This window comes from Melanerpes formicivorus, unplaced genomic scaffold (genome assembly GCF_026170545.1).
Source record: "Melanerpes formicivorus ecotype bairdi unplaced genomic scaffold, bMelFor1.0.p_v2 SCAF_4, whole genome shotgun sequence".
Taxonomy (NCBI): Eukaryota; Metazoa; Chordata; class Aves; order Piciformes; family Picidae; genus Melanerpes; species Melanerpes formicivorus.
The window spans coordinates 21,679,315-21,693,825 of NW_027142356.1; the positions used below are offsets into that span (position 1 = coordinate 21,679,315).

The 14,511-nt window shown below is 37.4% G+C and overlaps 1 protein-coding gene across 2 annotated transcripts in view; it reads right to left on the minus strand.

The window, feature by feature from the left end:
* The window catches only part of GUCY1B1 (guanylate cyclase 1 soluble subunit beta 1), a 45,703-nt gene that overhangs the window by 25,914 nt on the left and 5,278 nt on the right, over positions 1-14,511 (minus strand). For both annotated transcript variants that reach the window (XM_068137216.1, XM_068137217.1), the window contains 2 exons: positions 2,390-2,490; positions 1,247-1,365 (listed from right to left, as the gene is read on the minus strand). In XM_068137216.1, the coding sequence (XP_067993317.1) occupies positions 1,247-1,365; positions 2,390-2,490 (220 nt within the window). The remainder of the gene's footprint in view (positions 1-1,246; positions 1,366-2,389; positions 2,491-14,511) is intronic.

The window sequence follows — 14,511 nt, forward strand, 5'->3', positions numbered from 1 at the left end:
ATGTCACATCCCATAGACAGACAACAGTATACAGATCACAGATGGCATACAAATGTCAGAGCACACACATACTCTGTCTGCCTGGCAATTACAGTCCACGGGATTTGTACAAGAACTCTGAGTTGACTAAATCTAGAAAGCTCTGGAATAATTCAGATTTTGGGGCAGGTAGCAAGACATAAAAGTAAATATTCTAGTAACTCAGCAAACTACACTCTGCTCTTTTCACTTACTATTGCTGGAGAGATTTTAAGGGAACAAATGACAAGAAGCTGCTGCATTACAATGAATGTCGGTAGAACCTTGTCACTCAGCTTTTGGGTAATCTCCCATGAAATCTTATTCAGTTCAGTGCTTTTAAACTCATTAAAGCATACAGTTCTCCCCAAAAGTGATATATTTCACAAATCTTAAATCTGAAGTGTTATTTGGAAGTCAGCAATTTTCAGATGACAAAAAGGGAAGACCATTTTTTTCTACACCTACAATCACACTTTAGAGAAGTCGCTACATTTATTTCATGCTCTTGAAATATCATTTTCATTCTCATTTTACAGTCTAGTATCTGCTGTTCTGCAGTTAAGAAAGTAGAAAAAACAACTTAAACACTGCTACTCTATCCCACCCTTAGTTCATGGATGAAGGATGATGTCTTAGAGATAAGCTGTTTATGAGTCCTAGCTCTGTATGTAATGTACAATTAGAATTAACCAGTATCTAGAATTAGTTAAGAGAACTTGGGAGAAGAAATACCTTGTGAATCTGAAGAGGACATTTTCTGTTAGTATAAACAAGCCTGTTCACTTAACACACACACACACACACATAGACATACAATTTGAAGTGGTGTTTTCACATCTCTTGAACGCCATACTTTTGTTACATATGAAAAATTCTCTTCAAAACTTTTCTTTGGAATTTCAAATGGAATTTCAGATTTCTGCAACCCTAGCTCACCTGCCTTCCCACTTCTTTTCTATGAAATTGAGCAGTCAAAGATGCTATGGGAAAACTATTACTCAAACAGGTAACTGAGTAATATATTAACTGAGAAGTAAAGCGGACAATGGCAAAACTGCTGAGCAGTGAAAAGCAATGTGGAACACAGTTTTTAGACACCTCTCCACAAATAACTGGTAAATCTCCAACTAATCATACAGAACAACCCGTATTTCCAAATCTCAGCCTAAATAACAGATCAGACCTTACCTCTGGTATCTGAAATAATTTGGCACAAAACTCTTACCTGCAAAAACTCTCTGACATTCGATCCCAAGACACGTAGAATTGTATCGTAACCGGACTCTTGACAAAACACAAAAAACATCTTCCCAAACATCTGAAGAATTTCCCCAGCATTCAGATCTAGTTAAAACAGCAAAACATGACTCAGTCCAAACTCCGTGTTTCACACACCGCTTACTACTTTAATCTCACATTCATAAATTACAAAGACAGCACCTAATCTACCCAGATTTAGTGGCCAAGAATATCAGAAAAACAATATTCAGGGCCTATGTGGCAGATGATGAGTATTCAATACAGGAATTTCATTACAATTTACCAGTCACCATCATGACTTCACTGCACTGTGGATTTCATGCAGGTATAGCAATTTAGATTTCAATACAGGTGAGAAATCACTGCTTCAAAATAAAGGAACTCAGTTGATAGTAGTTCTTGCCTCAAGGGAGTTATTTCTGGTTTACAATAGCATGAAACTGCATCAGCTGCACCAGTTCAGCATTACTATAGTCATCCTAGTCTTGTAGGTTCTTGGCTAATTACTGCTTCAGAACAAATTTATGGGATACTTGAGTCTGCAGATAAAGAAATGGTGAAGGACACTATTTTACCTTCTAAATTCCAGACCAGAGCTGTGGTGGTTGAAAATTAATGCAATCCAAATCAATAGTAGATACAAAAGGAGATACACAGCACAAACATTTCTGTACCTGCATGCTTGTTCAGCAGAGAGAACAAGGATGCATTCATGGGCTGTTCTTCCAGCAGTGGTTGAAACCTGGGTGCATTGCAGGGTAGTGACAGTGGTACGGTGACTTACAGTACTATAGCGTTAGTTCATGACTGCTTGTAACACTGACCATGCTCTGTAGATGAGGTCTATTATGGCAATTTAAGGTGTACCTATGACTTGTAATACTTTGGAAGCAATAAAAAACACTTCAAGGAATAAAACAAAGAAAAGGATCTTAGATAAATAAATGAAATACAATTCTTTCTTCTGAGATTTTAAAAAATTCTCTTTGACCAATACCCTGTTTTCACTTTCTCTGTGCTACATCCTGGTTTTCTCTGCTACACAATTTTTTCAGGGGCATATTTTTTTTTTTGTGATGAATATGCATAGAATGTTTCTGTTACTTACTAAGAACCTTGCTTGCAGCTGCAACCAGATCGTATGTTTTGGAATCATCATAAATTATTCTAACCAGAAACTGTCCTTCTTCATCCAGCTGTGCCTCCTTCCTAAAGAGAAAGGAAAAAAAATATAAATTTTTTTCATTGAGGAAGAAGCACCATAGTGATAAATCAGTTATGTATTATATATATTATACATTGTTTGTTAATAGTCTTTTAAATAAATAAGTTTTCAGGTTTTACCTTTAAAAAGTAGGTACAAGATGTACGTACCTACTCAAATACCTAGGTCTTGAGAATTCTGCACATGTCCAGTAGATGGGGGAGAAAGGTGCTAGGATTTTGTAAGGCCTTGTTCTTACATTGCACATCAGCTCTTCATGAATAAAGTGTCATCACTTAGCTGAAGCATGATAAAAATACAAATTTCTTCACTAAAGGAAACAATTCTCAACCCTGAGTTTAACACAAGCCTTACGCATACTTCACAGGCACAATTACAACTATGGCTAAGTGAGAACACCACAAACTAAAACATCACTACCCCTTTGTTTTTCAGGATTATTTTTTATTCTCTTCATGTTGAACACTGAGTCAGCAGCTTATCCAAAAGACAGCACAATTCTGTAGGCTATTTTCTTTTAGGGATATCAACTGAGAAAAACATGTTGATATCCCTAAGCAATGAACTGTTGCATCTGTCAAGCCTTGCAATTTGTCACATGAGTTACTAAGGAGGGCCCACAAGTGTCTTCCTGTTTTACCCACGTGCTTATTACACAAAAGCCAGATCACTTGTGCCACAGTAGTGGCTGAGCCCGAGCTCTTGGGAGGAAGAAAAGCAGCACCCTCACAGGCAGGATATACTCCAGCCCTGTGTAGCTGGCCCTGCCACACATAGAGTATGCCAGAGGGTATGTCCCCAAGTCTGCCCTAGTGCAAATGTAAGTCACATTCTCTATTTGATTCTCATCCCCTGGCACATTCTCTTTTATCAGAGAGAGTTGGATGTGCAAGAGGACACACCGTGGTCTCTGGTGAAGCCATACTCTCTTTGTGGAAGGCCTCATCTGGTGACAAACAGCCTTCTGTCTCAGTGTATTTTTAATAACACCTGTTCACCTTCTGTAGACTTGCCTACAATGATTCTCTATAGATACAGTGCTCTATGCAGAACCACTGACAGAAGAGGAAACATCTGTAGATACTCATACTCATAATTTACGTGCTTGGAATGTACTTTGGCACAGTAAAACTAATATGATAATAATATCTATGGTAGCAGAGAGAGGGTCACATCTACCTCACTGAAAATATACCTTTTTCTCTAAACGCAGCTCTATGCTGCAGAACACTTCAGAAAGATACAAGACAGGCAAAGAGTTCTGAAAGCCTAGAAGAGAATGACTGACATGAGTGATACGGTCTAGTCGGTGAGATGGTGTTAGGTCATAGGCTGGACTTGATGATCTGAGGTCTGCTCCGGATTCAATAATTCTGTGATTCTGTGAATCACACCTTATGACACTCACACACACAAAAATAAAAATTAATACAAGGAATTGTTCCTCAGAAAAAAACTTAAGAGTTAGGACACACACAAAAATGCAGACAGTGAGGTCTGGCTTTTACAAAATTTGCATGCCATGCAAATTGAGACATTCACCAACTCAAGACAGGAGTAATTATTTTTCTAATGTACAAATAGCATAGAACTACGAGGAAAAAATATTTACTAGTACCATGGTAATGAAGGGCTTTTACCAGAGCAGGGCAGAAATGTTCCTTAATATAAGACTCAAACATATTTCTAATGGCTCTAAATTTATAACAGTTATCAGAGAAATTATAAACCTATAAACAGTAGATTCTAAATCTACTATGTAAAATTCTACATCCCCTCTTACACCAAAATCTTTGTCTCTACCATCATAGCATGATCAACCATCAATTAAATCAAAAGTCCTTGACTGAAACTTAGATTATAATTTTCTAGAGCAGGCATAATTTATTTTTTAAATGAAATAATCCAACCTAATAATGCCTACACAAGAATTCAAGTATTTATAGTTGCAGTGGAATTATCCAGACACATAAACAACTTCTGCTTTACTAAAATCAGAGAGGTTTGAGAATTACATACTCATGTTAATCTTAAAACTACAAGATGACAAATGGTACTGCTGATAATTCCTAATTCCAATCTGATATGGTGGTATTCTATTGACATAAATGAAGTTACTGATCATTTAACCCTCCAATTAGTAATCATTAGTCTTCTGATAATCTGTTCACTTGCTAATGGAAGTCTGGAACTCATTATTTTTTTTTCCTCTTCATCTTCCTCTACCCTGCTCACTGCATTCTTACTACAAAGCAAAAATTACACTACACTGCTTTACATTTCACCCTGGTTTCACAGGGATAGTATCACAGACCAGCTATGGTCTGCAGGCCTTTAGCAGTTTTGAGTCAAATAGGGCCTGAGCTAGCTCTGAGGTGTATCCCCACCCATAAATGTCACACAGTATAAAGGGCAAAATTTGCTTAAGATGGGGCACTCTCCTCCTCTTCCTCCTCTCCATGGTTGTTCTGCCTATAGGGGCTTGCTCATCTTTCTGCTCCTGAGGACTTCTTTCAATTTGTTATGACTGTTGTACATTTAATAGGCTGAGTACAAATTTGTTTACTTTGTATCAGTATTAGCATTAATATTAGGTTGTTTAATTAAATCTGTTCTCATTTCAGCCTACAGGTCGTCTTTCCTTATCCCTATCCCCTTGCCCGGGGAAGGATTATCAGGTGATAGAACTGCTACAGTTTAGCCCCAGGTATGGGTGAAATGTAGATACTGCTGTATGAAATCTACATTTTTATACTCCAAATAGACATAATGAGATAAAACTAAGCAGTTTTCCTAAAGCAATCTGACAAAGCTATAGGGGAGATGAGACTAAACATCATACATCATTCTACAAAAAGGAGTATTATTTATTATTCTATTATTTATTATTCTATGGCAAGAAAAACTTTAATAAACTTAACGGGGGCGTTTATTTTTCATATTCCACAATACTTTCATACTCCAAAATAGTACTTCTAGTCCTCTTCCCCAGCTATTCTCTGAAAACTTCAGATAAGTCTGCAGGATATCAAGTCTCACTGTTTCCTGTAAACTGCTCTCATCCCACATATTCCTTCTTTTCCTAAGTAGGAGGAGAGCTGGAATTATTAGTGGGAAACATTGTCTTGAAGCATAAGAGGTCTGTCAGACACAAGAAGGTAGAGTTCACATTTTCTCAGGACTGAACCAAAATTAATGAGAGAAGAGAGACATCTTAATTATTTGATTCTCTTAACATGACGCACAACTGGAAGTCAGATACAGCTTGGAGAGAAGTTTGCAATGGGTGGACAAACTTTCCCACATTTCTGATACACACTGTGCTTTCTTTTAGTCTCTCTGATCTCAGCCAAACCACAAGGGATAATACACATCTGGAAAAGCAATGAACATCCTCAGAAATACTGCATACTTGCACAACCCAGCAGACGCAGTTTTTCTGTGTGAGAATTTTCCTATTAAAAACTGACCCAGTTTGATGATGTTGGTATCTCTTTCAAAACTTCTTACATTTCTTTCCAATTACATTGACTGGGACTTTTCCTGTTTCCTTCTCAGTGCCAAGCTTCTTTTCTACTTGTCTTTATTTTCAATGCCTACAGTTGTTCTGAGCCACCACTTTTACTGGTTATTTCAATATCCATTCTATTTAGATTGTTTTAGCTATTTTGTTTTTCTCCAGTTTTCTCTAGGTCCTTTGGATCATACAGTGGCCAGCTCCTCTGTTGCATTAATGATGCATTTCCCATTAAAATAATTTTATTGATAGCTCAATTAGTAATCATGTCAGCATTCCTTGATTATAATTTTCTGGGCTGAAACTCACTGCTCTAAGGCTTCACCCTCCCTCAGTATCAGCAGTCTTGCTAGACATTGCAGTGGTACAGGAAAAGGACATAGCGTTTGTCCTGCCTTCTAGTTTAGTTTTAATTTTATAGACAGAAAACTACTTTATTTACAAAAAACCTGTAATCCAATAAAAGCTAATCTCATTTGGGATTATTCTTTTTTTTCCTAGAAAATCTGTCAAACAAAATACTTATTCCTCTAGGAAATCACACTTCTCCCTCAAAACCATGATTGCAAAAATCTCTTTGCTTCTACAAATATGGTAAATCCCACAACAATATCTGATCTAAACCTATGTCAAAAGATAAAATGCCTTTAAGTCCAATTGATTTACCTAGATGCTGAGCTGAAATATAATTCAGGTACATATTTGTCTTTCTGGGTTATTTTTCTGTTGGATGGATTTCCCTGCCGGCTTCATCACCTAGTAACAAATGCTGCATCATCTGAAGCCTTTCTGTCTCAGTAATTTGACAGCTGTAAGAACTTCTCTAAGTCTTCCTCTCTGAAATATTTGATTAGCCTTAAGACTGCATGTGAAGGGGAAATGCTGCTGTAAATTTATCCAAAATGGCCGATGCAATGTGAAAACACTCCTATTTTTACAAAGGCACTTGTCCTTCAGCAGGTCTACAAAACCACAGGTTCCTTAATAAACTTGTTTCAGAGAGCTATCACAGATATCAACACCAGAGAGGCCAGCCATAATGTGACCAGCAGCCTAGGAAACAAGATAAAGGTATTGAAATGTTCATTCAGGTGAATGGGCAATCCCTAATTTGTCTCCTCATGGCTGTACTTTTCTGACCTAATTACCTGGCTTCTGCCTGCATTTGCACTAATGAAGTGGTTCTACAATGAGTAATATGAAGAAATACACAATAGTGTTGAGAAAACTCTTATAACTAATACTAAAATTGAGGCTTGTCAGCTTTGTGGAGCTGCTGTGGCTCACCATCCATCCATCCATAGCTGGGTTTAACTCCATAGTATCTGATAGCATGTAGGTATGCAAACCTGCCTGTGTGGAACAAGGTATGGTTACAAACCTGAATATGTCCTGGCTGACAAGATTATTCATGAGCTGGAATTAGAAGTGTAATATAATGTGGCATCCTTAGCTGCAAAGAATTTACATTTGGCTGACCACAGTGCATCGAAAACTTCAAAATCCACACCTTCATGAAAAGCTGTGGTATTTCCCTTTAAATGTTTTGCTGAAATCTTTATTTGAAGTTTTTGACCAGGTAATATTATGAGGATAAATTAGCATAGCTCTAACCTTTTCTGCAGACCATGGTGTTTGATCACAAAGGCATTAACAGAAACAACATGTTGGTTGCTTTCTTAAGGGCTTGACTGGAAATGAGCCAAAAGAAACAAGCTCTGGCGAATCCCCAAGGTCTGATTAATTCTTTAGTGAAGTAGCAGCACTACAGTAGCAAACTTTCAACTTTTACACAGCCTTTCTTTCAAAATAACTTCTAAGTCAAATAGAATAAAATTTACAATCAATGTCTCATTTGCATTTCTAGAGACAAAAGGGTGTGCTAGGCTCCCCAGTAACTTCACATTCAAAACTTTTTACAAATCTGGGATTTAAATGCCCAAACTAACTCCTGTTCTCAACACACGGGATGTGGTATGTCATGGTTCAAAACTTACATCCTATATTATGCCTGTTCTAACTGCTACAGTCTGGCAGCCCTTTATGCTACTCTAGTCTAATTTTGAATGATTACACACAGCTATTTGAATTGTGGGAAACACAGATTCCAGTCCAGACTTTTCTAAAATGCCTTTGTTTTCCTCCAGAATGTTTATATTATCCAGGTTAATGTGAGGAAGTTTACATGGGAAGAAAAAAAGAATCTTAACCATTGCAACATGGAAGATAACACAGCTATATAGAGGCCATTTTTCACACACAGGTTTAACCTTGAAATCACTGGAAACATTCCTATTGAGTATATCAAAGCAGGGTCAAATCTTAAAGGTGCCTCTATCAGTCATGCTAACACCCCCCAAACTGTTGGTCTGGCAGCACAGAACAGCGTTACGGGTGACAGATACTAAACGTGTACAATGGGCCCTTTGAAAATCCCATTGTGAAGCAAGTTTAGTATCTGAAAGCAGGCTACTAATGTTCAAAGGCAATGTTAATAATTCACAGGGATGGATGAAATGTTAAGTGTGGGCAAACATTCCAATAAAAAATATTCTTCAAATGAGAACTTGCAGATTTTTTAAACCATGGGTTGAACTTATTTTTATTTCAGGTAAAGGAAAGATTTTTCCTGTTTTGGGTAGTTAGGATTTATTTTGTCATCTTTAGAGATTTTACAGATAATCACAGCTGGACAAGAAGCCACATCAGGTTGTTCTTACTTATATACCCCATTCTGCACAAAGTGGATTTGAACATAGTTTTTCAGTCAGATTGTAACATTTAAAGGATATTTGGAAAATAAATGTAACAAAGAAAGTTGCTGCTGTCAACTTTTTCACTCCTGCGCAGCAGCACTTTCTATCTTGTCTCCTTAGTCAGTCATAACGCTGAAATTCAAACAAACCAAACCAACCAACCAAACAAAAAACCCAACAGCAGCAACAACAAAATACAAACAAACAAAAAAACCCAAATACAAAACCTTACAGGAAAAGAACCCTTTCCATTACAGAACTTTGCATGTAGTAAAGGTTGAAAAGAATTGTAATGGATAAAAAAAAAAAATAAAAAAAGATGGTACAATTACTTTGTATCCTGACAATGCAGAGCCTGCCCTGTGATACAACATTATAATGCACAAATTGTTGGTGTCACTTTAACAGATCATCTAGTATCCCAAACACATAACTGGATCTCTTCCTATCAAAACTCCAGTCTGAAGTGTATGCCCTGGGTGTGTCATTTTGAACACACCACAACAAAAGCTAGCTCCAAGACCACCTCTAGAACTTCTTCCATGATAGGTATTGTTTCTGTTGGGACTTTGCCACCATTGTGCTTAACTATTCTTGGTGTACCGAGGATGGAAAAACTGCTCCAAAAACTGAAGAGACCAGTCAAAACAATCTTAATGGCAGAATAACACAATCACACTTAGAAACCCAGCGTGGTTCTGAACTGATAGGAGCATGTCAAGTCTAATCCTGTTCCAAAAGTAACACTGTTAAGCACAATTACATGTGTCAGAACTAAAGATCACGTCAATGAAACCAGACATCATCATCTTTGCATCTCTCTTTCGTTAAAATGGTTAGCTTATTATATTACTGTGCAGATGGTGTGTGCTTTCAAAATGCTTCTCATCTTTTTTTCATGTATTTCACAAAGATCATTTGCTAAAAATTATTAAAAATATTAAACCACTCTTCTCACTCCTCCCAAAAGGAAAAAAAAAAAAATTAAAATAGACTTGTACATTTTGTGGATGGTCCAGAGATATTTTAAAACACCCAGCTGGGAAAAAACACAAATTATATTAAGTTACAAGATTAAATAAAAATGGGAATCTGTCCAGGAAAATGACGTTCTGGGTAAAGTAAATATGTGTATTTATAGACTTCAGAGTTCTGAACCATTTCCCAGTTTTACAGGACTGGATATGAGAGTGTTTAATGTAGGTTTTCAAAACAAGATAATCCTAGCAGATACAGTTAACAGTTATTTGCTGCTACTCCAAATACTAAAAATATTATTTTAAAAAATATATATAAAACCAGTATTATTCTGCTTCCTTTTATATAAGTGGTCTAAAAGCAGTGATATTTACAAAGCATTTCACTTATGAGAGTGACGGATATGCTTCTAACACCTGGTGTCCTGACAGGTCTTCCAGTTCTGGGAAAACTGCAAAGTACCTGAGAGACTCTGCAAGAACATTCACACCATGTTTCACAACACGCCGCTATTTCCTTTCAGCCAAGTCTTTCCCATACAAATTAAAGACTTTGGCATCTGCACAGTTTAAACTCCCGACCTCCAACCAGCTCCTTCCGCTGTGAGGCACTGAAGAAGCAAAAAGTGAGGTGATGACCTTAAGAAATCTTGTGAGTATTAACCTCCAGATTTAGACATCTTCTATTCAGCCATAGTTTTACAGGTCTTTTCCAACCTGGTTAATTCTATTCTATTCTATTCTATTCTATTCTATTCTATTCTATTCTATTCTATTCTATTCTATTCTATTCTATTCTATTCTATTCTATTCTATTCTATCCTATTCTATTCTAAAAAAAAAGTAAAAATACTTTTTAGAACTTTGGAATAGTATGAAGTAAGGACTCAGAACATAAATGTTCTTAATGCCATTTCTGCGTAAACACTGAAAACAAAAGTTCTTTCACCTCCAATTGGCTTTCTAGCCTTTCAGCATATATTTGTAAGCAATATGTATTGTGGGGTTTTTTTCCAAATTATTAAAAGATTGATTGAACAGAACATCCCCATCCATCTTCAGCACTGGGTAAACACACATGGTTCCAAGGAGGCAGTGAACAATTCACTTTCATGTTTTTATCACAGACCACTGCAATTAATTATAACTGAGTCACAAATTACCAAAATAAGTATGGATTTTCAATGTAAAACTCCAGTGAATAGTCTATTTTTTCACCAGTATTGAGAAAAAAATTAAGATAATTAAGACAGTATGTGTACAATATTTTAAGAGCATGAAAGAATCAGTAACTTCAGGTGAACTGTAAAGCAAGCATTCTTCATATAACATTTGTTGTGGGCTGGGAAAGGATAATACTGAGTAAGTTCATAGCAGGTGAACAAAGCAGGAGAGATTATTCCCATGGGACTGATTACCACCACTGCTATGCTTGTATGTGTGTTAAAATCCGTTAAGCCATTTGTTACACACGTGGACTTTTTCTACGCTTCCTGAGAAGAGAAGTACATAAAAAGGAGTAAGAAAGCCAGCAATTTAATGGGACCATCTCAAAAGCATTTACTGTGTCCAGTTCTGGGCTCCTCAGTTTAAGAAGGACATCGAGACACTTGAACGTGTCCAGGGGAGGGCAACAAGGCTGGTGAGAGGCCTTGAACACAAGCCCTATGAGGAGAGGCTGAGGGAGCTGGGATTGTTTAGCCTGGAGAAGAGGAGGCTCAGGGGTGACCTCATTGCCCTCTACAACTACCTGAAAGGTGGCTGTAGCCGGGAAGGGGTTGGTCTCTTCTCCCAGGCAACCAGCATCAGAACAAGGGGACACAGTCTCAAGCTGTGCCAGGCGAGGTTTAGACTCGAGGTGAGGAGAAAGTTCTTCACCGAGCGAGTCGTTCGTCATTGGAATGTGCTGCCCAGGGAGGTGGTGGAGTCACCGTCCCTGGAGGCATTCAAGAGGAGATTGGACGTGGCACTTGGTGCCATGGTCTAGTCATGGGGTCTGTCTTGATAGGTTGGACTCGATGATCCTTGAGGTCTCTTCCTACCTTAGTTATACTGTGATACTGTGATACTGTAACAAATTTAAAATAATCAAGTCCTAGATACAGCCAAAGCTACAGTTACATGTTTAAAAGGAGTTTGACACCAAGGTTCTCTTGCAAATCAGCCTGTGTTGAAAAATACCACAAATGATCAGAAGGCTTTTTACTCACGTCAGCTACACAGGGTAACTAACTGAAATGCCACACTTCAGATCTTGTATAGATCTTTGATTCTCATCTCCTGTTTAGTTTGCACTTGTATAGCACATCTGGTTCTGTCGAAATAATGTGCGCACACACCCATAATTGGGTATATGCATATGTATCTATGCAGACAAATGTAGTTTCTCTGAACACTTTACATTCTAAGCTGATGATTCTCCATCCATCTTTTCTCCTAGCAGAAGTGACACTGTAAACACTAGACAGATTGACACAGACTATGGCACTGGTTTACATGCTTTCTAATGGGTTGCCCTATCTATAGAAACTACAGCCATCTGAAAACTTAAATATTTTCCATAATGGTTGGGAAGAAATAAAATTAGGGTCTCATAAAAAGCCATAAGCATTTGATGAAAACTTTTTTTGTTGGTATTTGATGAACTTTTTTTTTGCTCTGTAAAAGTGGGGGGGAAAAATGGACTCAGGTACTATTTATAGCACTCATTAGTAAAGTTTGCTCCAAGCAAACTTCATCATCACCATTCATTAGTGAAGTTTGCTCCAAGCCACATTTTTATGCCTCTCCCTGAACCTGCATAACACAATCTACCAGCCCACAGAACCTGATCCCTTTGCTTCAGGTTATCAGTTCTTTCAGTACTGAGGCTAAACTCAGTTAATGCCCAACTATTCCATATTTTATTCTATCCCATTCATTGATATATAACCTCAGGCTTGATTTACAGCACAGTTTTCACATCCACCTCTGAAAAGATAATTATTACTAGCAAGGCTTACTGTGGAATTGGTCCCTAAACTATTTGCATGTGCAAGCATTAATCAGCACTCCCAACAAGCTTGTGAGGCCAATTATACCATTCATTAATTTGGGGTACCCAGTTTGAGATAGGTATCTGTTTTTTCAAGGTATTCAGCACTTTCTATGCTCAAAACACAGCTTTCATGGACTTTACACATCATCGGTGTCAGGCATACATGTCACCTGAATTCCACCTCTTTTAAAAGCTTACTGTTGCAACTTGAAACAAGAGTCTTTCACTAGGGCTTTTGTGTGTATTTTTCCAGGTTTCTGGAAAGGCAAAATACTGCAGCATGAATTACTAATACATGTAAACATTGTCCTGAGCAATAACAATAGGCCAAACCCTTGATTTTGATAGGATCTGTCAATAGATGTAATTGTCTTTTGCTGTATTAGCAACCAAAAAAACCCATCATTGACAAGATGACATTTGGAACTCAGCGTACAGGCATGGTAAGTCAAATTAGTGCCTTTACTCTACAACTACAAAAGAGGTTTTATTTGCTTTGTGTAAGAAGCATAAAAATGGACAGGTTTTGCTATACAAGAAATACCCAGGGAACGACGTGATTTTGAAAAAAGTCCAGTTCTGTCCTCTGTAAAAAAAATTGTATTACATGTACTTAAAGGCAGAGTTGAGTAGATTTACTGTTATATTATTTGATTGTACATTATTTACTATTTTGGAGTGCAACTGCAGATAAAATGAAACAGAGTATCACATCCCGTCAATGCATTCTTAAGTATTGAAATTCCAGTGAAAGTCAGTGGAAGATGTTTTTAAATGCATAGATGAAATACAAGCACCTAGCTCCCCTGACTCAACCAGCCAACCTGCAACATTGATGGATATAATGCTAGGAATTGCTTTGAAAATTTAGCCAGTAAATGCTTTCTTAAATCATCTAGATTTTACTGCAAAAGCCAAACTCAGAAACTAAACTCTGATCTATGTTACACTTTACCCATATGATGCAGAAGTTCCTGTGTCTGTTTAGTCTTCTGAAGGCAAATGATAAACTGGTGTTTATTTAACTCCTCTAAACTGTACCACTTCAGCTGAACAAAATTTGAGGACAAATTTTAACAAACTGAGGAGGGAAGCTTTCTATTTACATTAGACCAGGGCAATTTCTCAGCTTTCAGTGTTTCACCATTCTAACTGTAACAAGGCAGTTACAGAAATAAATTCTGAAGAGTCAAGTAGCCTGGAGGCTTGGTAGGTGATAATGTGTGAAGTCTGGCATAGAACAACAAAAAATTCCTTCCTCACAGGACAAGTGATTGACTTTGTATGCAATTCCAGACCATCAGGTCCATGTGAGGTTCATGCTACCCAGCAGGCTCCTCAGACCTGAGGTCTTGGCGTTTAGGATGATGGTCAGACAGCACAACCAGCCTAACAAACACAAAAACAAAAACAAAAAAAAAAAAACCACAACACAAAAAAAGGCAAGGCAAGATGAAGCTTTAATTCTACATTAAGAGTGGAGCATCAGGAAAATGAGACTGATACTTGCTTTCTGCTGCCAGCAAAGGATACACGGCACCCAAGGCACAAAATGCCTGCTTTGGTACCCTGCAAGTTTCAACATAGATATTATTTTCTGGACTACACTAAAAAGTAGTTGGAGCTGTAGGTAGTTATTTTTTGCAGACATGGAGTTTTCAACTTTTTTTCTAGTTTTTCCATGTTCATCAAGCTACACGATTTTGTGTGGAATTCTA